Source organism: Sarcophilus harrisii, chromosome 5 (assembly GCF_902635505.1).
Source record: "Sarcophilus harrisii chromosome 5, mSarHar1.11, whole genome shotgun sequence".
Classification (NCBI taxonomy): Eukaryota; Metazoa; Chordata; class Mammalia; order Dasyuromorphia; family Dasyuridae; genus Sarcophilus; species Sarcophilus harrisii.
In genome coordinates this window covers 183,633,390-183,656,832 of record NC_045430.1, presented here as the reverse complement: position 1 = coordinate 183,656,832, position 23,443 = coordinate 183,633,390, and the positions used below count along the sequence as shown (strand labels likewise).

General features: G+C 36.9%; 1 protein-coding gene across 4 annotated transcripts in view; it reads right to left on the bottom strand.

Moving 5' to 3' along the window:
• Window positions 1–1,999: 1,999 nt before the first annotated feature.
• The window catches only part of AGBL3 (ATP/GTP binding protein like 3), a 115,364-nt gene continuing 93,920 nt past the window's right edge, over window positions 2,000–23,443 (bottom strand). For 3 of the 4 annotated variants that reach the window (XM_031939101.1, XM_031939102.1, XM_031939103.1), the window contains exons 16-19: window positions 5,954–6,002; window positions 4,453–4,649; window positions 2,256–2,487; window positions 2,000–2,161 (exon numbers count right to left, since the gene is read on the bottom strand). In XM_031939101.1, coding sequence (XP_031794961.1) covers window positions 2,083–2,161; window positions 2,256–2,487; window positions 4,453–4,649; window positions 5,954–6,002 — 557 coding nt within the window. In that variant the 3' untranslated portion in view covers window positions 2,000–2,082. Of the gene's footprint in view, window positions 2,162–2,255; window positions 2,488–4,452; window positions 4,650–5,953; window positions 6,003–23,443 lie in introns of those variants that run through there. The other variant, XM_031939105.1, reaches the window with a different exon arrangement.

The window sequence follows — 23,443 nt, the reverse complement described above, 5'->3', positions numbered from 1 at the left end:
CCTCATTTAAAAAAACAGTTTCTGTCTAGCAATTATATTCCAGATGAGTTTTGAATTGCAAAATGTTTCTGCCTCAAGAATTCCTATCACTACCAGCTAGTGTATAGACACTAGTCAGTTCTTCAATAACTGAGTTTTTGCCTAAAATTTGACCAGGATCAGAGAGAACAATCAAGTTGCTAACATGACATTGAATGATTCTTTCTGATTTTGCTTATGTGGAGATAAAAGATAGCTTGGATGATTAGTTCTTATTTCCATGTATTATGTATGGCATACTTGTAACTATCAGGGTTGTTACTACATATGGTCTGGATAACTAACTCTTCCCTCACCCTGAATTCAAGGTTGTCCAGGGTGAACCAGGAAATATGATTTTTTCCCCCTTTCCTGTTTAATCTAACTTTATCATATTATAATCTAATAATAAATGATAATAATTGATACTAATAATAGTAATTATAGATAAGTTATGTAGTATTTACAATATGACAGGCCCCGTGCTAAATGCTTTACAATTTTTATCTCATTTGATCCTCAGAATAATGCTGAGAGGAAGGTGCTATGTTACTATCCTCATTTTACAAATGAAGAAAGTGAGACAAGCATAGTGACTTGCCCAGCATTAGTGACAAGTGACAAATTCCAGAGTGGACTTGCCACACAATTAGTGAGTGCCTGAGGCTGGATTTGAGCCAGGCTCAGTGCTGTATCTATCAATCACACCACCTATTGACCAGATAAGCATTTGCAACAAGGCAAATAAAAGAGAAAATCAAGAATAAGAGTCTGTTCCAGAAGCAGTTATATTAAAAAAAACAAAACAAAAAACCCCCTCTTTAATAATGTCAAAAATTATCAGGTATAACAGATTAGCACCATGTAAGACTGGTAAGAAATGCCTTGGTCTCCATCCCCTTATTGCCTAAATTCCTTATTTAACTTCATTAATGTGCTTAGGTCTACTCTCACTAAGATTAGTGTGCGACCATGGGGAAACGTTTATAAAGAGCTACTGACTCCACAAGCTCTTGGCTCAGCATCATTCTCTCTTCTTGCAATTGGTGCCCACGCCAGTGATCCAGACACCTTGCTTCTCTCTTCAATCCTAGTCTCCTGTCTTAGTCTGGGATCCTGACTGTTCATTTTTCAGTTTTCTTGTCATAGTTGCTGGCCCAGCTGATTTTCCTAAACTTGATCTCCTATCTACCTAGATTGAGATCCACTTGCTGTTCTTCCATTCATTGCCTTAGCTATTCTTTCTAGATTTGACTTCTAATCCATTGACAATATATAGCCCCTAGCAGGTTTTAGTCCTGAACTTCCTCTTAGAAATCGGACCTCTTCTGCTGTTGCCCCAAACTCCAATATGACTCCAATATATCAAAAAAAAGATCAAAATAAAATAAAGGAAAATATCTCACCTATTCCCCTTTCCTCTCATTCACCTCTTGTACTTTAGTGTAATTTTCAGTCTACTCTCAATCCTTTGAACAATGGTATTTCCCCTTAAAAATTTGTTCCTATATCATTCTTAGAGTTCTGCTTTTTATTTATGACATGATAAGAGTTTTATTCCTGTCTTAGGTTTAGTTCATTTACTACATATATGTCCTTGCACCGTTTCCTTTACTTGGTCCTCAGTTTCCTTATCTCTGAAGGAAAGAAGTAGGTAGGCCTAGAAGTCCCATCCATCTTGAATATTCTAAATGCTAATACTTTGTGGGTTTTTTTTTTATTTATGGAGATTATTCTTTCTTTTCTTTACCTAATATCAAAGACTCACTTTTCCTTTCATTTTCAATCGGTTTTAATCAATTCCTAATTTAACTTCCTCTTCCATGACTATGATTTTTTTATATTTTCCCTTAAGAGAATGCTGGTTATAATCACCTTCCTTCCTTTGACAAATATTTGGTCCTTAACTATTTGATCCTAGATACTTCATTTATACTTACATATTTCTAGCATATATAAATTATTTATAACTTACATGCCATAAACATAATATCTGCCACACATGAACAAAGATTAACAATGGTCCCATGCAAATCACAAAGCAGCAAGACCTGGTTTTCTACTTTACAGAGTGGCTGTTATTTTCCTTGGTTTTGAGCCTGCTTCCATGGTCAGTGGGCACATTTTATGGTTCCCTATGTTTCTGTTTTAGGAGACACAATTTCATAATTTTTCATTTCATATGGAAATAGTGAATTCAGCAAATTTCAGTGAATGGCAACATTTTGTTGACTTACTGGTACTGGATCTCTATGTTAGATTGTGGGTCATTTAGTTGTTTCATTTGAGGGCTTTGTGTTCCTTGAGCACTTTCCACAACGGGGAATAAGAATTCAAATATTTCTTGTGTTTGAAAACTCTTATTCTTAATAAAGATCCTTTTGGTGTTTTCTGTCTGATTCATGTTAGATTTCTTCCTTTGGGAAGTTGTAGGTTCTCTATAGTTGTTCTTTAATTTGCATTGTAGATCTGGGGAATGAAAGTGGAAGAAAAGTTATATTGGAAGTCGCCAATTCTCAAGAGTCAAAGCAAGAATGAAGTTCCTGACATATCGATTAAGGTTAGCTAGGCCTAAGAGATAATTAAGTAGACAGATAAAGTTGAGCATAGTATCTGGCATTATTGGAAGAAGAAATGAAACTTTTTATTGTCCGTGGAAAAAATATCAATAAATTCTAGTTCATATAATTTTATTCGCTAGAATTCTAATGCAAAGTCTCAAGAAGCCCAGATATTCAGAAAAATCAGAAAAACCTAAATTCTTCTAGGTACAAACTTCTTAAAACAGATACCCTCTTCTTGAACTTGAATAATTGTTTATTAAATTAGACCTCCTCAGATTTAAATGGGATTCAATCCCAAAGATAACATAATTGAACCATAGTGCTTTTCTTCCTGATTACTCACAATTCTGTGGAAATAAATTGGAGGATTTTGGCAATGGCACTATCCAGATCCAAGCAAAAATTCAATGTTGTCTCAATTCAAAAGCCTTTTTTATTTATCTTTTGAATTCATTTTGTGATGTATAATTGCAATGATGATATCCGTCACAATTTAATACATAGAAACTATAAAAATCAGTGTAAATGTATTTGTTTATAGTCCAACAGAGAGCAGAAATAAATTTGCTCACTTTGGGCTTTCCATTTTTATCATTATCTGATGTGAAGAAACCTAACAGCCTAAAAAGACAAATAATTATAATTGGGTACCTCAGAATATTAATAATATTCTCTCCATTCAGAAGTAGCTGCTCCAAATACAGATGTAACCTGGATAAATCCTGAGCCTTACTCTGAATCACTCTGCTATTTGTATTCTGTACATTCTAAAATGTTTTTCCCTTTTATTGTGGAACTATTCATACATACTATTTTAGCTGAGCTCTTGCTCCCCTTTGCCTTTTCTAATTAATATCTTGCTTTAGTGGTCAAAGGATGAAATTTCTCATAGGAACTAGTTTTGACATAGTTTTGACATAGGCACAGATTGCTTTGCTTTCATGATTGCGATGTGTGTGCTGGATACTCCTAAGCTCAGTGTCCTAGGGCTAACTGGCTTTTCTACTAAGACTGGCTGTATTGCTAACTGCTACTAGAATGGAAGTGAAGTGTTTCTATTGAGGCTCTGGATCAGTCATAAAATCAATCATTTGCTTATGTATTTATAAATTCCTGCTTACAATTTTAAAGCTGGGGGAGGGGGAAAGGGGTTAGGGAAGTGTGGTGTTTTTGGACATTGAAATAATGACCTGAAGAACTTTATGTGGATTAGAGCAGTGCTACTTGATCGTTTTTAGTATGTAGACTACCTGGAAATGGGGTGAATCATCATCCAACTAAGGCTAGGAAAACCACTTCTGGATCTCATAGGACTCTTTAATATGACTACTGTCATGAAGCAGAAGAGGCCTTAAAATGGTCTTGGGGAAGTTTCCATTCTTGTACTATAGTAAAGTTGAGTATCTTCAACTCTAAACTATCACAGATTGCTATTTTTGAGGATCTTCCTTAAAACCCATTCTACAGAGTGTATTATTGATATTTGGTTACTATTGCCAACTTCATTTCAGAGTGATGGAGTTACAATAACTGGACAAGATTCTGTTGTTTTGTTTTAAGTGGTATGGGGAGTGATGATGGTGGGGAACATGGAACAATCCCTTTTATCCCAACTCTTGATAGATTGCTTTAAATTACAGTTTTCCCTTTGTCCTTTTTTTCCCCTGACTCTTTTCAAGAGTAGGTTAAACTTCAATTGTCTAATAATCCTTTTTCTTCACAAAACTAGTCTGGTATTTCTAGTTTAGAATTGGCAGCTGATGATCACTGTTTGAAAGTCATCTTTACATCTTAATGGAACCTCTAAAATTTAAACAAAATTTGGTTCTATCTTGGAACATATTATAATTTTGTTAAAAAATTAAAGAACCTTCTTTGGATGTCACTATCTTCTCAGTCCAGCTGGAAGATTTTCCACTGGGGCACTGCTGGGATGTTGTCTTAAAGTTGTTTCCATTGGTACTAAGTTTTTTTGGCAGGCACATTTTCTGAATTTTTTGCTCACCAGGTCCTACGGGTTCTGAGATATTTTTGGAGTGGTCATTATTAAGAGTTAGCCTATATGAGCTGAAAAAAGATTGGGTAGTCTGAGTTATTAACACATTTTCAATGTTAACAAGCAAACTAAAAAATTAGAGCAGGAAGATCTGCTGTGTGCATTTGAGATATCTTTTCTTTTTCTTTTCCCTCTGTAATCTGTTTAAACAAATATAGGTGACAACAAAGTCAGACACAGAGAGGAAAAGGATCTAGTCTAATCATTTGCTTTCATGTGAAATGATACACAGGAATTCAAAACAGATGGGTGTCTGAGAAGGAGCTGAGGTATAATGGCAAGGAACACCAAATTTGGAATCACCAATAAATAATTAGTTTGGAAAATTTTGGCTCTCTTCTTGTGATCAGGGATAAGTTACTTCAGTCATCTCTCTGGGCCTTAAGTTTCATCATCTGTAAAATGAGTTAGAAAATGAGATAATCTCTTATATTCTCTTCTAGAACTTATTGATTCCCTAATAATTTTTTAGGTCTTTAGGGTAAGAGATTCCTCAATTCTACAACCTATTCACGTTCATTCAATAATAAGGAAATTATTGGTTAAGTGAGGGAAGGATGAAGGAAAATATCAGAAAAAAACTTTGTGTTCCTTCTGTTATGCAAATATAGGCAAATTCCTAAATGTTCACATACAGGTCCTAAATTTTTCCTTTGTCCATATGGGTTGGGGCCACAGTCTCAGTCTTCATAACTGACCCTACTGAAATAGTTATAGTCAGGATTGGCCCCAAGCCAAATTTTGAAGTAGGAAAAGTTTGTCTTTGGCTTCTCCTCACATTGTCCATTCCCCCTTAAGAACCTTTCATTCCCTAGTTTGAAGGTATGCCTTGAAAGTATCATAACCCCCCCCCCCCTAGAATACTAGGAAAAGAAATCCTTTATTTTAGTTCGTTGGCAATCTCTGGTACCTAATGCTTTCACAAGGAGAAAAGCAGTTGGATAAATTGATTCATGTTAAAGTGATGGGCACTTAAAGTACTAATCCTCCAGCAGTATTGTCCTTTTAAAGAGAAGCCAAAGGAAGGTCATGATTCACATGAAATGATTAGCATTTCACATGGTGAAATTTAAGACTTAGTGGGAGATATTTTGGAGGCTCTCCTTATGTACTTTCCTTGAGCCCTTCGAATCATAAAGACAGTCACCTAAACTTCCTTTCAAAATTAGTCTCATCCAAGAATATATGGAAGATTATTGCTATTGTAAGTCATTATGATAAAGTAATTTCAAAGCTTCTAAGAAAGAAAAGGAGTGAGGTTGTAAGAGAACAAAGTTGTAATTCTTTTCTAAGACAAAACAGCAATATGTCCTACCTGAGGTAATTTTTTAGTAGCCAAGGTGAAACTGGTCCTGGTAACTTCACTATACAAGGAGAAATCACGGTCAGTGTTATAAGGTTATAGCCCAAGATTATCAAGAAATCAAAATCTTAAAGTTTCTAGACAACTAGTTTTTATATACACAGGGATCATTGATTAAGTGTGACCCCCATCTCATTTAGAATTGCTAAAAATTTGATGTAAATGATGGTTCTAGAATTTATAATTTTGTGGTTTCAACAGTACTCTGATTATATCATGGTCAGTGGAAAGAACATGAAACGATCTAGATTATAATCTGGACCCTAAATTTCATAGCTGCATGACCTTGGTTACAAATCATTTGCCCTTTCTGGGTCCAACTTTCCTCTTTCTTTAAAATGAAGAGCTATATTAAATGATCTCAAAGGTCCTTTTTGACTCTAAATCAATAATCTTAATGATGCCATTTTTCTACTAGAAAATCTCTAGTGGCAACTCATTGCCTACCAAATAAAGTATGAATTCCTCATCTTGGCATTTCAGTCCCTCCATAATCTGGCTCCACAATAACTTTTACATCACGCTACTCCCTATAACATACTCTATGTTCCAGGTTCCCTGGATGACACTCCATCCCCATGATTTGACTCCATGTCACTTTCCTCATTTCTAGAATGGATTCTTCCTTCTCCATCTTTGTCTGTTGAAGTCCCTCTCTTCTTCAAGGCCCAACTTAGGTATGACCACCTCCATGAACACACAGTGCTAAATAGGTCTGTCTGCAACAGGGAAGATGCTTGGTGCTGTGATATCATTGGAGTAAAGAATTCCTGGTGTGGACACTTTCCCAACAGATGCCAATCAATAACTCTTCTGTTACTTAAGGTCCCAGAGAGGTTTGCCTAAAATCTGAGAGGTCAGTGTAGTCATGGGATACTGAAGTTAAAATGTTCATAGTCTCTACTCTCAAGGAACTTGCCTTCTCCTGGTTGAGAAATAGTTACCTGATTGGGAACTTCCTCTACCAATCCCCTTAGCAGACAAATCTTAGGAAGCTGCTTGAGTCACATAGACATAAATTTGCTCAAAGTCACTAAGCAAGAAACTACTAGAGGTGAGATCTGTGCCCAAGTCTTCCAAGTCCACTTGATCCAGGAGGCCGTACTGTGTCTTCTTGAAACCAAGACAGAACACCCTTAAACCTAACACTTGTTCCTTCATTGGGTTACATCCGGAGTTCACAGGTGTTTGTGTCAGTCTGGGGCTTGCTTTGTGTTTTCACTAAGCTCACACTGGCAGTTTGCTTAAGTACAGGGCACAAATGACATTGAAGTTGTAAAAGCAGACATAACCTAAGGTTCTCTATCTGACCGCCTTGGGATGAGTTTAGACGCAGAGGCAGCTGGTGGGGTACTATGGTGGAGCCCTGGGCCTGCGGTCAGGAAGATCTGAGTTCTAATGTGACCTCAGATACTTCCTGGACAAGTCACTTAGGCTCTTTTTGTTTCAGTTTCCTCATCTGTAAAATGGGGATCATCATAGCATCTAACTTCCCAGAGCTGATGGTGAAGATCAAATGACTTAAAGCATTTAATAAAAATTTATTTCCTTCCTTCCAGAGAGGTACTGGTCTATCACAAAACCCTTTGCCCTGTTCTTACAGCTTCAGAATGTGAACTTTGTCCTCTGTATGCTAGGAAGCTTAGCCAATTTCAAATAGGATGGTAGCTTTAGGGCTAGAAGAGATCTTGGAAGTCATTCTGCTGATGAGGAGACCCAGTCCTGGAGAGACCAAGGGACTGTCCAACCCAGCTCCCTTTTCACTTTACCATGCCTCTGTTCAGCTTGGTCAATATAAAACATGGGCAAGATCGCACTGGGAGGAGGGAGAGTGCAGTGATTTGGCTGCTTACTAGGAGGAGGACAAGAGCCCCCTTCCTTTCCAACCCCCTCAGTCTGTGTGATTCATGTGCATAATCATGGCATGGGGATGAAATGTAGTGAAAGGAATTTTCTCCATGTCAGACTTAGTTTTGAATCAAAGATCCCAGGCAGCTAGGTGGGGCAGTGGAGAGGGCACCAGGCCCTATCTTTCCGATTTCCACTCTGCTCAGATACTTCTTAGCTGTGATCCTGCAAAGCCATCTAACCCTGTTTGCCTCAGTTTCCTAATCTGTAAAATGAGCAGGAGAAGGAAATGATTAACCACTCCAGTATCTCTGCCAAGAAAATCCCAGATGGGGTCCTGGAGAACTGAACGTGACTAAAAGTTACTAAACAAGAATCACCTGGGAGACCACAGGAGAAAAGCAATTTCAGAGGTGGACTATGAATGCTCATGTGTCTCTTATTAGTTAGTCACTTGGAGTTCATGAAAGCCAAGGCAATCCTTAGGGGATAAGCGAGGGAAGATCCATGCTCCTGTCTGGGAAGAAGCCACTGAATCAGGGCTCAGAAGCAGCTTAGGCAAGGAACTAGCTCATGGCTGGCCAGCAGAGAACAGCGGCTCATGCTCCCTCAAGGGAAACCAGGCAGAAACGCAAGGCAGAGAGCTGGCAGCAGGCAGCCACAAACTCAGAGCCTGGAGAGCTCGGGGGGAAGGGGCACCCTGGCCAGGTCCTGCTTGTGGCCCCATGCATCCCTTCTACCCTCAGTGGGCAGCCCTTCCCATGACTGGTGGGACTTCTAGGTGACTTCTAGGACTGCATCTTGGTGTACGGGGGGGATAGGGAAATCTTTCCCCCATGCCTGGAACTTTCTCCCTCCTTATCTCTACCTACTTACTTTGAGTCTCAGCTAAACCTTCCCCTTATGCCAGAAACCTTTCCTGGCCTTCAATCTTTGTGCCTTTCCTTCTGATATATTCTGCACTTATCTAGTTTGACATAGTTATTTGCACATTTTTCTCCATTAGACTGTGAACTTCTCAAAAGAAAGATTGCTTCTTTTTTTCCTTTCTTTGTATCCCAAGTACCTAATGTAGTCTCTGGCACTAGGAAGCATTTATCAGTCACTTTGCTAAGTATGAAGGATGCACAATCTAATGGGGTTGACAGCATGCAAATCAGTATGTACAAGATAAATTGCAGATAATCTCAGAAGAAAGGCACCAGAATATAATATTTTAGTTGGCACTTAAAGGAAGGCAGGAAGGCAGGAGTCATAGATGGAGAGGGAGTATATTCAATGGCATGGAGGACAGCTGTGAGTTTGGAGATGGAGCATCAGGTACAAGGCCCAGTTATTGCCCACAACTACTCTAACCAAAACCTCGATGGAACCCCAGACTTAGGAGGGATTGTAAAACCCAAGAAGGGAACAGAGAGACACAGACAGAGGCCCGGGAACTTCAGGTCAACAAGGTACCATGCAGAGACTCAATGCCAGGGATGGCATTGGGGCCTGGGCCTGTGCACCGGGGTAAGAAGTTGTGTATCCCCCATAGCCCAGTCCAGTCACCTGTGTGGAGAGCCAAAATGGCAGCTACCCTGAGCTAGTTTGCCAGTTCTTTGTAGAATAAAGAACAGACCTATGTATAGTTATTGCTGCAGACTAGAGCAAGGAGCAAATCATGAGCCCAAGGCTGTGGCCTGGGCAAACATTCTGAGATCATTGATTAGAGAGATGTCTCGCATTCTGAAGCTTGCAGCTACTGTCCACAGCAAGGAACTCAGACCAGGGGAAAACCTGAAGTTCTGTTCTGGACCTGCACAGCCTTCGGTTGGGGCCTGGGGTACTCTACTGGAACTTCAACCAGTGACAAAAGAGCACTTAGATGTATCACCCAGCCCCCAAATGGGGTCAAACGCTGCAAAGCTCAAACCAGGAAGGCAGTAATGAAACTGTACTCTAGATCAGACAACTTCTGGGAACACTGAAAATGTGCAAATCTCTGACCCAGCCACCCTTGATGTCCTCAAAACCTGGGGAAAGAAGCAGCAGGATTATAGAGAACACAAAAACATCTTTAAAAGGCCTAGACAGTCCCTTTAGAGGGCACAAAAAGAGACCCTACACAAAATCCCAATTCAGGAAGTAAAACAAAAGAATAAGAAAACAAAGTAAAAATAGAACCAGAGTTCCCCCAATAAAGCACAGTATGGAGACAAGAATGCCTAAAATACAAATCCAGAAGAAGAAAATGACTTTAAAACATCTAAAGTGAAGCCTCCAAGAAATACAGCCCGGACAATAAGTTAGACTTTCTGGAAGAACTGAAGAGTTCAAAAAGAGTGAAAAAATTATTACTACACATGAAGTCTAGGAAGGAGAGAAAGATAAACAGCTCAGTAAACAAGATATAAAACTTTATCTAAGTAATGAATGTCTCAAAATTTAGAATGGACCAAACACATTTAATGATTCTGTGAGACAATATATATTAAAACAAAGTCAAAAGACTGAAAAAAAATAGAAGAGACTTTAAGCATCATATCAAAAATAGCTTGTCTGAAAAATGAATCACTGGAAAGCTTGAAAGCCATGATCAAAAGAGAGAAAGCATGGAGATCCTATTTCAAGAAATCATGAAAGAAAACTTCCCACCTCCATTACAACCATAGGTAAAATGAAAAAGACAAAGAATCCAATGGTCATCTTCTGAGAGAAATAACAAAAAGAAAATTTTCAGGAATATTACAGCCAAAATTTAGATCTTCAAAGAGGACATTCTGTGGATAGCCATAAAAATGGCATTCAAGCACTGAGGAGTTACAAGTCAATATCATGCAAGATTGAAAGGAGTAGAGAGAGCACAGAACATGATAATCCAAAAAAGCAAGAGATGTTGTCTTAACAACCAAGAATAATTTATCCAGAGCAACTGTATAAAATTCTATAGGAGGGGGGAATAGACCTTTAATGAAACAGATTCAAGAGAAACATTAAGGCAAATAAATGTGAACAATGGTAGAGACTAAATCTGGAAAGACTTATCAATTGATGCAGGGTGAAGTGAGCAGAACCAGGCACCCAATTTGTGCAGGATGTTATAAATTTTAGTGCAGTTTTAAGCCACTGAAACTTATAACTGCATTAAGACTTTTGGGGGTATCAGGACCACATGAATTTACAAATGAATTCTATCAAATACTCAAGAATCCCTTTACTATAAAATTTTTTATTTAATAGCCTCTTTCTTATGTACAGGTTATATGTATGGGTAACTTTACAGCATTGACAATTGCCAAACCTCTTGTTCCAATTTTTCCCCTCCTTCCCCCCACCCCCTCCTCCAGATGGCAGGATGACCAGTAGATGTTAAGTATATTAAAATATAAATTAGATACATAATAAGTATTCATGACCAAACCGTTATTTTGCTGTACAAAAAGAATCGGACTCTGAAATATTGTACAATTAGCTTGTAAAGGAAATAAAAAATGCAGGTGGGCAAAAATATAGGGATTGGGAATTCAATGTAATGGTTTTTAGTTATCTCCCAGAGTTCTTTTGCTGGGCATAGCTAGTTTAGTTCATTACTGCTCCATTGGAAATGATTTGGTTGATCTCATTGCTGAGGATGGGCCAGGTCCATCACAACTGGTCATCATCTAGTATTATTGTTGAAGTATATAATGATCTCTTGACCCTGCTCGTTTCACTCAGCATCAGTTCGTGGAAGTCTCTCCAGGCCTTTTTGAAATCATCCTGTTGGTCATTTCTTACAGAACAATAATATTCCATAATATTCATATATCACAATTTATTCAGCCATTCTCCAACTGATGGGCATCCATTCAGTTTCCAGTTTCTAGCCACTACAAAAAGGGCTGCCACAAACATTCGTGCACATATAGGTCCCTTTCCCTTCTTTATAATCTCTTTGGGATATAAGCCCAGTAGTAACACTGCTGGATCAAAGGGTATGCACAGTTTGATAACTTTTTGAGCATAGTTCCAAATTGCTCTCCAGAATGGTTGGATGTATTCACAGTTCCACCAACAATGTATCAGTGTCCCTGTTTTCCCATATCTCCTCCAACATTCCGCATTATCTTTCCCTGTCATTCTAGCCAGTCTGACAGGTATGTAGTGGTATCTCAGAGTTGTCTTAATTTGCATTTCTCTGATTAATAATGAGTTGGAGCATCTTTTCATATGGCTAGAAATACTATTTCAATTTTTAAGAAAAGAAGAAGAAGAAAAAGAACTCTCCTTAACTCTGTGAACTAATTATGGTCCACAAAATGTCCATTGGATATGCTGAAGACATTCTTCCAAGTCATCTAATGCTAAGTGGCTAATAGTACACACTCTAATTGTTCCTCTATTATCTTTCACCCTCATTACATAGCAAGCTTACTTCATTTTTAAAAATATGATTCCTAGATGATATATATTTTATGCATACAAGTAATTCATGACAGTAACTAGGCCATACATCTTTTTTCTCTTTTTGGTCACCAAATTTTTAACCTATAGGTTATGCTCAGGGATATACTGATCAATATTTAACAATTGCTCCCTGAAAAAATGCATAAAATACTTTAATTTTCATCATTAACATTTTTTGGTTTCCTTAATCTAGACAATCAGAAAAAAAATTACAAATCAAATTCTGATTTGTTGCATTCTCTAATTTTGAGATATAAGTGCTCACAAAAAAAAAATTTAATTAACTGATAGGAGCCACTTCTAGCACCCCACTTCTACTGCATGATGTTAAGCCTATAAGTGTGAAGACCACGTATTTTTAAATCAGCAGGAGGCAGTAATTCAGGTTAGGGGAAAATTGTCAGTCTTTATTCTCGGTGAAGAAGGATCGGAGGTGGAAGAGAATCGACGATAGCAATGTGTGCAGCTGAGTCAAGAAGCTAGCTAGACCAGCAGCCACACAACCAGCAGCTAGGAGTATGGAACCCAGGCCCAATCTCTCCCAGCCTTTCTTCCTGTCTCTCTCTCTGCCTCCACCCACCAAAATCGTCATTTCCTATACAACACATCAGGACTTGCACGGAGAGTGGGCAGGGGCCATTCTTTATCCAATCATGTATATTAATAGAGTATAGCCCAATTACTATTTAGCCTCACTGACTTGGGACCTCAGTGCATCAACTCAAACCTCAGCCCATTACATATAAGAATTTTTTTGTTTGTTTGTTTCTTTGAGGAAATAGCTTGGGATTGTTGAAATCGCTGTTCAATTTCCTAAATGCAAACAATTTTAGTTTTTTCTTATTATTCAGTCTAGACCCAGCTCTGCACACTTCATCCATTTTCAGTGTCTGCCCAAAATATGGTTATTATTGTTGTTTATTGGACAAGAGGTATTCTTTATTCATTTGATTTTTCTCTTGGCAATCATTAAACTGAACTCTTTTGGGTGGTTGTGGATCTCATTAAAGAGGCTGAGTAATGTTTTTAGTTTAGTGTAATCAGCACCTCAAACACACATGGAGGAATATACCATTTTATAGGAAACCATCTTTCATTTTGACTCCTTGCTGGATAACCTCTATGTTAGATGTAAGCATTGTTGATAAGCATTTTCTTTCTCATTTATGTCTGATTGAATATTGACATCCGCTCCTCCTAGTCCCTTTTAAGTCTTGCTTCCAGAGAGGTTTGCATGGAATGGATAATGTTTGGCACAATGGGAACAGAATGGAATTGAAAGGGATTTTTTAAATCCCAAATCAGATAGTAGAACTTGGGTTAGGGAATGGCAGACAAACAAAGGCAAAGGAGTTCCCCCCAAAATAGCAATGATCAAGAGTCTGTCTGTCTAGCTACAACCTGAATCTGAATCATAAATTGGTGAAAAAGTTCTGGGATTGTGAGCTACTCATTTTCCCTTTATGGTGGAAGACATTACCAGCAGCTGGCTGCAAAGAGCATCAGAAGGTCTCAAAAGTGGCTCCCCTGTGGACTAACCCATTGTAGAGAACAGAGAATAGATGAATACCACAATCTTTCAGAAGAACTGAACAGTTAGGAGGCACCGTGGACAAGAAGCTAGATTTGGAACCAAGAAAGCCTGAACTCCAATCCTGCCTCAGGTCCTGGACAAGTCACTTAACCTCTCAGGTTTAGTTTTCCTGCTTTATAAAATAGCAATAATAACAGCGCATACCTCAATAGAGATGTAATAATCAAATGAGAGAGAGTGTGTGTATATGTATTTTATTTAATAGGGAGCCATTAGGAGTTTATTGAATAGGGGGATGACATGGTCAAGGCTGCTTTTACATCTTTTCTTTTTTTGAAGGCCATCAGGGCTAAGTGACTCTCCCAGAGTCACACAGCTAGGAAAGAGTCACACATGAGGCCATATTTGAACTCGGGTTCTTCTGACTCCTGGGTGAGTGATCTGCCCTCTGTGTGTGTATGTGTGTGTCTAGTTTTGTAAACCCTAAAGGACAATATAAATGTTAGTTATTAATTATCTTGTGGGTTCAGTGACATCCTATAACTCAGGGGTCCTCAAACTTTTTAAATAGGGGGCCAGTTCACTGTCCCTCAGACTGTTGGAGGGTCAGACTATAGTAAAACCAAAAACTTTGTTTTGTGGGCCTTTAAATAAAGAAACTTCATAGCCCTGGGTGAGGGGGATAAACATCCTCAGCTGCTGCATCTGGCCAGCGGCCGTAGTTTGAGGACCCTTGCACTAATGTCCAAGGTTGTAGAGGTAGAGAAGTCTCCAGGTCCAGAGATGTCAACCTAGGAGTCTGCGTGACACTGGTACCTGTGTGCCATCTCCCATAGTTTCCCTTGGCCACAGATCTTCCTTGTATGTGTGTTTTCTAACAATTTGAGTGGAAAAACTGGAAATCTATTCAATGTACGTTAATTATGCCAACACAGTAAAGACAGCAATGCTAACCATCTTTAAATTTTTTATAATGCCAGTCCAGATACTAAGGCATAAATCATAGAATTAGATAAAATACTAGCATTAATGTAGAATAATTAATTAATGTAGGACAGAATATAGGAATTATGAAAAGAGCATAAAACAATAATATTAAAACTAATTTATTGGAAAAAAAGATTTTCAGATCATAGAAAGAGATAGAAATGACCTCAATAAGGTCTCTTTAATCTAACCATCTCATTTCTCAGATATGGAAGTGAAGACCAAGGAATATCAAGTGACCTGATCAAGATAGATGAATTTCTATTCCAATTACATATCAGTACTCTCTATATAAGCTGGACAATAAGTATTCTTCATTCGCTTTTTTCCCATTTGTGAATAATTAGGATATAATTTTTGAGTGAATACACATCTAGGAGACTTTATAAAACTCTAGGACTTAATTCAATCAGCATAATGTAACCCACTAACAGAAGTATCTGGAGGACCTTATTATCCAAGAGTTCATCTTTGAATTGAAGTTAGCACTGTGGTTAGAGTATACATAACTCCTTGTTTTTATGCTTTACCTGAGATTACATTATATGAGGGTCATTGTAAGGCAGCACTATAGAGAGATAAGCATGCTGGATTTGGATTCAGAGGATCTGGATTTAAAGTTTGTCTCTGAGACTCAGCTTCTTTGTGACCTTGGACAGTTAATTTCTTAGTTTCTCAAATAGAAAAGAAGATTGGAACATTTGTCCAGTGTGTTATACAGGAAACTCCTTTCATGTAGGGATTAGACCATACTGCTTCAGAGGTTTTTCCCAAGTCTAAATCTATGATCAAACAATGTTTATATCTTGTTAACCTTTTAGAAAATTTTATGCACTTTTAACATGATTGTGGGAAATACCTTTCTGGAAGACAGCCTTTGAGATGTTATTTTGCTCTGCCAAACGAAATATTTTCTTATAATAAAAATAACATAAACAAAACCCAACAATGAACACTGTGAAATTTTATATTTTCTTCATCTTTCAGTTGAATAAATTGTCAACATGTGATACTTTTTGTATTCTTAATACAATAAACTTTACCATTTTTGCCCTTTTCAGTGGCATTTCTATCTCTTCTATAAATACATCTGGGGCTATGAGGTTAGAATCCAAATTTGGTGGTTTCACTATACTTAATGGCCAAAAGTTCATTACAAAAATCACTGCAGATCTTTCCCCTGTTTCATCTGATTGTTGTCTTCTTTCTGTGGTTATCTTTAAATATATTTGAGATGACTGTATTTAAGTAGGACTCTCAATAAACTTAAAGATTTTCTCCTATTGTTTTTTATTCTTTTATGACTTGATAGTTCTTAAAATTTTCCTTAATTCCCTTCAGTAAGATTTTAAAATTCAGATAATGCTTTTAACTGATATTGCCCTTGATTGTCATTTTCTCTCAGTTTGTGAAGTTTCTTTTGCTAAGGCAATTTTTAGGCTCCTTTGGTTTCTTTGTTATAGTAATTAATTTATAATTCTTTTTAATAAAATTTATAATAATTAGTTGAGATATCCTTTCTTCATTGATTTGCCTTTTTTGGATCAGTAGGTCAAGTAACATTAGTTTAACTGTATACCACATTTTCTCTCATTTTAGTATTCTTCCTTTGTATTAATTTTGATGCTTGCGCCAGCAAGATAGTAGTTTGATTGTATAAAGTCAGTTAATTCAGGAATGGGAGTCCACATTAATAATATGATATTTCTTATCTAGTAAAATAAAATCAATTTAATAGATAAATATGACAGTAATCTTAATAGGGTGATGTAGATGAATAAACCTCAAAGAAGAAGAAATTCCAAGTGATGGTGACAAAAGCATGGCCCTGAGAAATACACTAAAGATAGATGATAGATAGATGATAATCTGACTAAATAGACTAAAAAAGACCTGTTGAACAGGTAAAAGAACCAGAAAATAGCAGCATAATAGAAGTCAAAGGAGGTGAGTGTCTAGGAGGAGGAGGGGGTTAGCAGAATCAGGAGCAATCAAGGAGGATGAGAACTGAGAAAATCCTAATGAATTTGGCAGTTAAGAGATCACTGATAGACTTGGAGAAAACAATTTTAATCAGACCATTCTCCCTACATTAAGAACACTCAAACAAAAAACCATACTAGTATTTTTATGGGATCAATGAATTAAAATAGACCTTCAGGTTGTAATTTATTTTTTTTAATGGTTTTCCATGAATGGAGGATTCATCACCAAGTGATGACTGAGCCTCTTTCTACTTAGGCTGATCATCAGAAAGCAGGTCATTTGTTACCAAGACCATAGTGAAGCTTTTTTTAGCTTCATAGAATTTGCTTGTAATTATGGTGTAGCCCATGAGGCACTGAAGTAGAACTACCTTACACCTAATAAAATCACATCACTCAACTGAACTAGATCTCTTATCTCATTGGTTCAGGAATTCCTTCCAACAATGAAGATAGCAACTGATCTGTGGCTGTCTTTACTAATATCCTCTTAGAGGATGCTCAGTTCATTCACTATGAAATGTTTTTATAGATAAAAGAGTAAGCATGCAGGCTGGTAGTTATAAATGTTCTCTTAGTCACCTTTTTATTGTATTTATTAAATCTGAGATTTCCTCCCTTATACCATGAGTTTAGTATATTTCCCTAATACTTTGTATATACTAGTACTCTAAAAATCCTCATAATTGTTTCATCTCCAGTATGGCTCTCCTCGGTATACATATACTTTGAGAAGAGACACCAATCCAGCTATTTTGTTTTCCTGTTTTTGTTCTCTTTAGAATCACTTTTACTTCCTCTATAAGCCCAACTGGTATTGTGAAGCTGAGGTCCAAATGTGTGAATTTCATGGACTCTGACAGATAAAATGACCTCATTGTCACAGTTAAGGTGATTTGTGCAGCTATTTCCCTTTTTCTTCCTATTTGCAGTCCTTTTTCCATTTTCACCCTTGAATGTTCTTGGGATCATTTTACTTAGTTGATTTTCTTGTCTAGCTTTCTTCAAATTGGTTTTATCCTTAATTGCTTCTCTCCACTTTTAGAAACAATACTACTCATAGTCATCCATTATCCTTTGTAAGACTTTACAAATGTGTTCATATTTTAACTTGGTATTGTCTTTGACAGCCTACATAGGTTTGGTGAGTAAGTCATGTGTTCACTGAATTAAGTGCCTTGGGGGCTCATTTGATCTTTTCATATCAATTAATTTATATTGGTTAAACTTCGGATAAAATTATTATAGTCAGTTTTGAAGTTCAGAAGGACAATGGTGCTAATATTTGTTGTCCATTTCCCATTTTTTATTTTCAATAACTTTTTAAATAGTTCATTTTTACGTGTAGCAGTGACAGTGACAGAGTTTTGGAAAAGGGGGCAAAGGATGCTAGGACTCTTACAACTTTTGTATTATTAATAAACTTCAATTTGTTGTTGGTGACCTAAATATGAAGTGCTTGTCTAAGACCAGTGAGCGGACATACTGCTGGAGGAAGTGAATCATATGAATCTTTATACTCATGCTATCAACAAAACCAGAAGAAAGAAGGTGTAGCTAAATGGAAGGATAACTCATAAGTAATCTGGAGAAGCAAAAAAAGAAATAGCATAGGGGACTTCATTGAACAACCAAAGGCCACAGGAAACATTTCATGTGATATTTGGTCATCAAACATTAAAGCACTAATGATATGTATTTGCAAAAAAGACTACCATGGAAATAATTTCAATTTATGAATCATGGGTTTTTGAGGATAAAGTAGAGAAATTCTACAAAGAATTTGATTGTTGTTCAATTGTTTTTCAGTCATTTCTGAATCTTCATAATCCCTTTTGGTGTTTTCTTGGCAAAGATACTGGAGTTTTTTACCATTTCCTTTTCCAGCTAATTTTTCAAGGAGTAAACTGAGGTAAACAGGATTAAGTGACTTGTTCAAGTCTCACAGCTAGTAAGTATCTGGGTCCTATTTGAACTTGGGGAGATGAGTCTTTCTGACAAGGTCCTCCAAATCAAATCAACATACACTCAGATTCTTGGTGACTTCTATGCAAAACAGTGAAAAAAGTAAGGATGGGGAAAAATATTTGGGAAAGCATGGTTTAGGAAGAAATGAGAGAAGCATAAGTCTTGTAGATTACATAGAAGCGTTATGCTTCTATATCATGAATATTATTGAGGAATAGTTGAACAGTTATTTGTAAGCAAATGTCATAGAATATTATTATTGAATAAAAAGACAAATAATAAAAATACCAATAGGGTAGCTAGGTGACTCAGTGGATAGAATTCAGATATTGGAGTCATCTTCCTGAGTTCAAACCTAGCTTCAGACATTTATTGTATGATCCTGGGACAAGTCATTGAACTCTATTTACCTCAGTTTCCTTCAGTATCTTTGTTAAGAAAACATCAAATGGAGTCATGAAGAGTTGAATACGACCGAAACAAATGAACAAAACAATAAAAATACCAAAAATATTAAAATATATAAAGTGGTGCAGTATGAGAAAGCACAAGCAAAATTACCATATGTATGTATATATATATATATATATATATACACCAACTGCAACCATATAAATAATCATACCAGCAATAAAATCTTGAAAAATACAAAGAAAAAAGTTCTTGAGGATACACAGAGATAGGATGTTGTTAATTCTATATTGTTAAATTTAAAATGTATTTAAAAATGAACTATTAAGTAAGTGAAGTTGATGGTTTAATGTAAATCTTAAAATTCTTATTTTTATAGTTTTGAATATTTTTTCATGGTCACTAACATCATAAATATAATAATAACAGATACAATAACAAATTATGATTATTGGAAAATTTTTGGAACAGCAAGAAATAGTTTACATTTCTGTAGCACTTTAAAGTTGCATATACAATATCTGATTTGCTCCAGTGCATTAAGTACTTAAGTTATTATTATTCCTACATGGCAAATAAAGAAAACAAGATTCAAAAAGGTTATGTCACTTGTTCACGATCATAATATCAGTAACAGGATTCAAATGTAGGTCTCTGCTGATCCAAAGACTAGCACATTTTCCACTCTACTGTTTTGCTTTTCTACTTTATACTCTTATATAATGATATTGATATTACAGGAATATTTTGTAAACCACTAAAAAGGGAAACAATGAATACTATCAGCTAAAATGAGTGCATGCTAGCTGGTAGATCAAAAGGATGTTTTAGTCATATGATATCTGGATTTCAAGGAGTGATAAGACAGTTTATCATCATACCTTTGGATAACATGGAAAAATATAGATTGAATTATAGTACAATTAGATAGATTCGACACTAGTTGGATGAAGGGATCTAGAGAATATGGATGCTAATAACCCATTTTCTGAGCAAGAGTTGCTGTTTCCAGCTTTCCCTGTATCCCTGTAGGAGGTCTTTCATACAAGATTCTAATCCAATCATATCCATGTTATAGAGGCATGAATCTGTGGCCATTCCCAGTACTACTTTACAGGAGGCCCAGAGAGAACAGTACATTATTTAATACATGTAAATGTACATTTAACAAATATAAAGTCCTACACATGAAATACACACACACACACACACACACACACACACACGGTATGGGAAAGAGACATAGGTAGACCAAAGCTCATATGATAAGGATCTGATGGTTGTAATAAACTGTAAGACCAGTATGAGAGGATAGTGAGATGTGAGAGCTAAAAAAGGCAAATATGATTTTAGTCTACACTAACAGAAGCTGGATTAAGGAAGGTGATAACCCTATGATACCATCAGACTTGGTCAGACCACACAAGTGTTATTCAGTGCATTATAAAAAAGATTCTTGATCCATCACAAAATTGGTACAGAGGAAGAAGACCAAGATTTTGAGGAGTTTTGATACTCCTTTGATATTCCTCATGTCATATGAAAGTGAAAAGGAAGAAATTAAAGATGTTTAGCCTGTATAAGAGAAGATAAAGAATGGCTATTTTGCAATATTTTAAGGATTTTCATGTAAAACAGGACTTCATTAAGATATCCACATGGTTTGAGAGGCAGAACTAAGTGGAAGAAAGCTGAAGGAAAGCAGATTTTTAGCTTAATATAAGTGAAGAAAAGCTCTTTGAGAGTTTTACAGTTGTCCACATATACAGAATAAAGATGGGCATTTGAAACAAAGGATTGAGATGCTAGGCTGGGTTCCATCTAGGAGATTTCCTTATTACCTTCCTTCCTGTTCCCCCCTTTCATTTGCAGAGATGACACGAGAGGATCATGGCGAAGGCTGAGAAAAACTATGGAATCATATTTCTAGACTGATTTTAGGAGACTGTGCAAAAGTAGTGATATTGAAGGTGTGTAGAACGGTGATGAGAAGGAGATGTAAAAGGGAATTATTTTAATACTACAAAAGATGCTTTGGACAGAAATGTTGTTCCTGGTGAGTACGAAGGAGCAGAGACTTAAAGGCAGACTAAATGTTGGTGGACTGTCCTTGTCTGGTGCTTGTTCTGTATTTAAAAAGAATTTGATCTCCTAGAAACAAATATGCTCTTCTGGGGAGAAATGCTGAATACATGGCTTCAAGCTGGGACAGAGAGATTCATCTCCTAATTAGACTTTTCTAGTCTAATGACAGGGTGTGTGAAAGATGCAGAGCTCAATTATTCCCAGAAGAGATAACATCTCATCTGAGTTCAGCTATAGCTGAAGCCCAGAAGCCAATGACAGCAAGAAGTTTTATAACCACATATTCAAAAGAGCAACACCTGATGGAAACCATGATAATAGTGGCGCACCACCTTGCAGAGCACATGTCTAGCTCAGGGGATACGAACATCAGTAGAAAATAACACTCCTGCATCATTAGTCATATAAAAAGCCTTTCCCCATGAGACCCCCACAGATATAGCCTAGCCACAAAGGTTCCCTATGTGGTCATCCTTTGGACAGGTTCCTTCACTGCACAGTTACTTACAAAAGGTTTCTCTATTGTGGAAATGTATGCCCCAGGCTTATGGGGGAAATGTTCTATTGCTACTTTTCTTACTAATCTATTAGAGCAAATGGACTTTGATTTAAACTAAACTCTATTCTCATCATCTGGTCAGCAGATGTCATGGCTTAGGACAAAGAATTTTACTGGATGATTAAAACTAAGTAAGAGAGGGGTAATTGATCTCTGACAACCACAGAAACTTTCCTCTGTTACTTTCTTGAGCAACCCTATTGAGAACTGGTCTTTATATTTTACCCTTCAAAATCCTTGGGAAAACTAGAATGGAAAAAATGTAAGGGCTTTAGTTAAGACACCCTAAACCCACCTCAATTCTCTGCTATTATTCTCCTTAAGTGTGGAAACTTTCAAAGCTCCACATTTCTTTGCACTGGCTAAATTTTGTGGGGAGGGCTTTTCTTGACACCCCCTTCCTCTCCAGAGAGACTGGAATAGGAGAGACACCTACGAGTTTGCAGAATATGCTGTCTGAATTCTGAGGCAAAGGCCTCCAGATCCTGTGGAGAATGGCGCACAAGGCATAAACAACACCATTGTAACTCTCTCGGCCCTTAGTGAATGTTTTTCATGAGTCATGGTTTCTCAGACAATTCATCACCTGATGGCTAATTTTCTGGTTTTGATTCTATCCAATAAAACAGCCATCTTTTTGCTGAGCTATATTTAGAACTTTGGTAGGACATAATTCTTGTGCTGTTTTTGGTGTAACCTTCAAGAACTGAAGACCTCCCTGATGAATTTTTGAAATAATAGATCTGAAATAACTTTCTGAGCTTCCTCTAAAATAGTTCCCCTTTGTGGCTATTATATCCTAGTCACTCATATTTCAAACCCTTGTCTCTCATATCAAATTTGTCATTCAGTCTTAATTCATTCATCTGATATCTTGTCAGGAGTAACCCCACTCTTTAGATCTCTTTTCTTTGCTTTTTTGCTGAGCATGTGAAAATTGTTGGAACCTGGAGGGGTGGTGGACCTTGGTAGCATGTCTGTGATTACATGGCAGCTAATGCAGAGACACAGTTATATGTGCTGAACCTGGGCCTCTGTCTGCCTTTTCTGCTTGTTTTGTTTCTTGAGCATGGGTAACCAAATGGTGAAATAGGAGACGGATTATTTCCTGACTCCAAAGGCAGCATCATGAGTTGGGAAGTGTGGAGCTCCTAGGTCCCATAGCTGACTGGCAATAAGAGGAGTTTCTATAGCAGAGAGGATGAGTCCAAAACCTGGCCTGACTTGCCAAGGCAGGGAACTATTTGGATAATGTATAGAACAAATGAAGATGAAATATTGATTCAACTGCCTGAAAAATGATTCATGCTTGATGTTTTAAATATTAATATCCTGGGAAAATATAGTGGTAATTTAAAGTTATTACTTCTGCTTGTTTAAACTTTGTAAATGCATATGTATGAGTCTCTTGTACAGTATAATCATATCTTTGTGTGGAGGAAATCAGTAGGTGTCTTACTCATTTATATTCCATACTGTGTATCTTTCTATACTCATCTTTTGGAGAGACCCAAGACATGAGCTAAAACAAAATCTAGCTTTAAGTGATTTCTCCAGGAGCTTTAAATTGAGAGGGTAAAGAACCAAAGAGTACAAGATAAAATATCTGGGTCCTTTACTCTAGAGCTTTCAAAAGC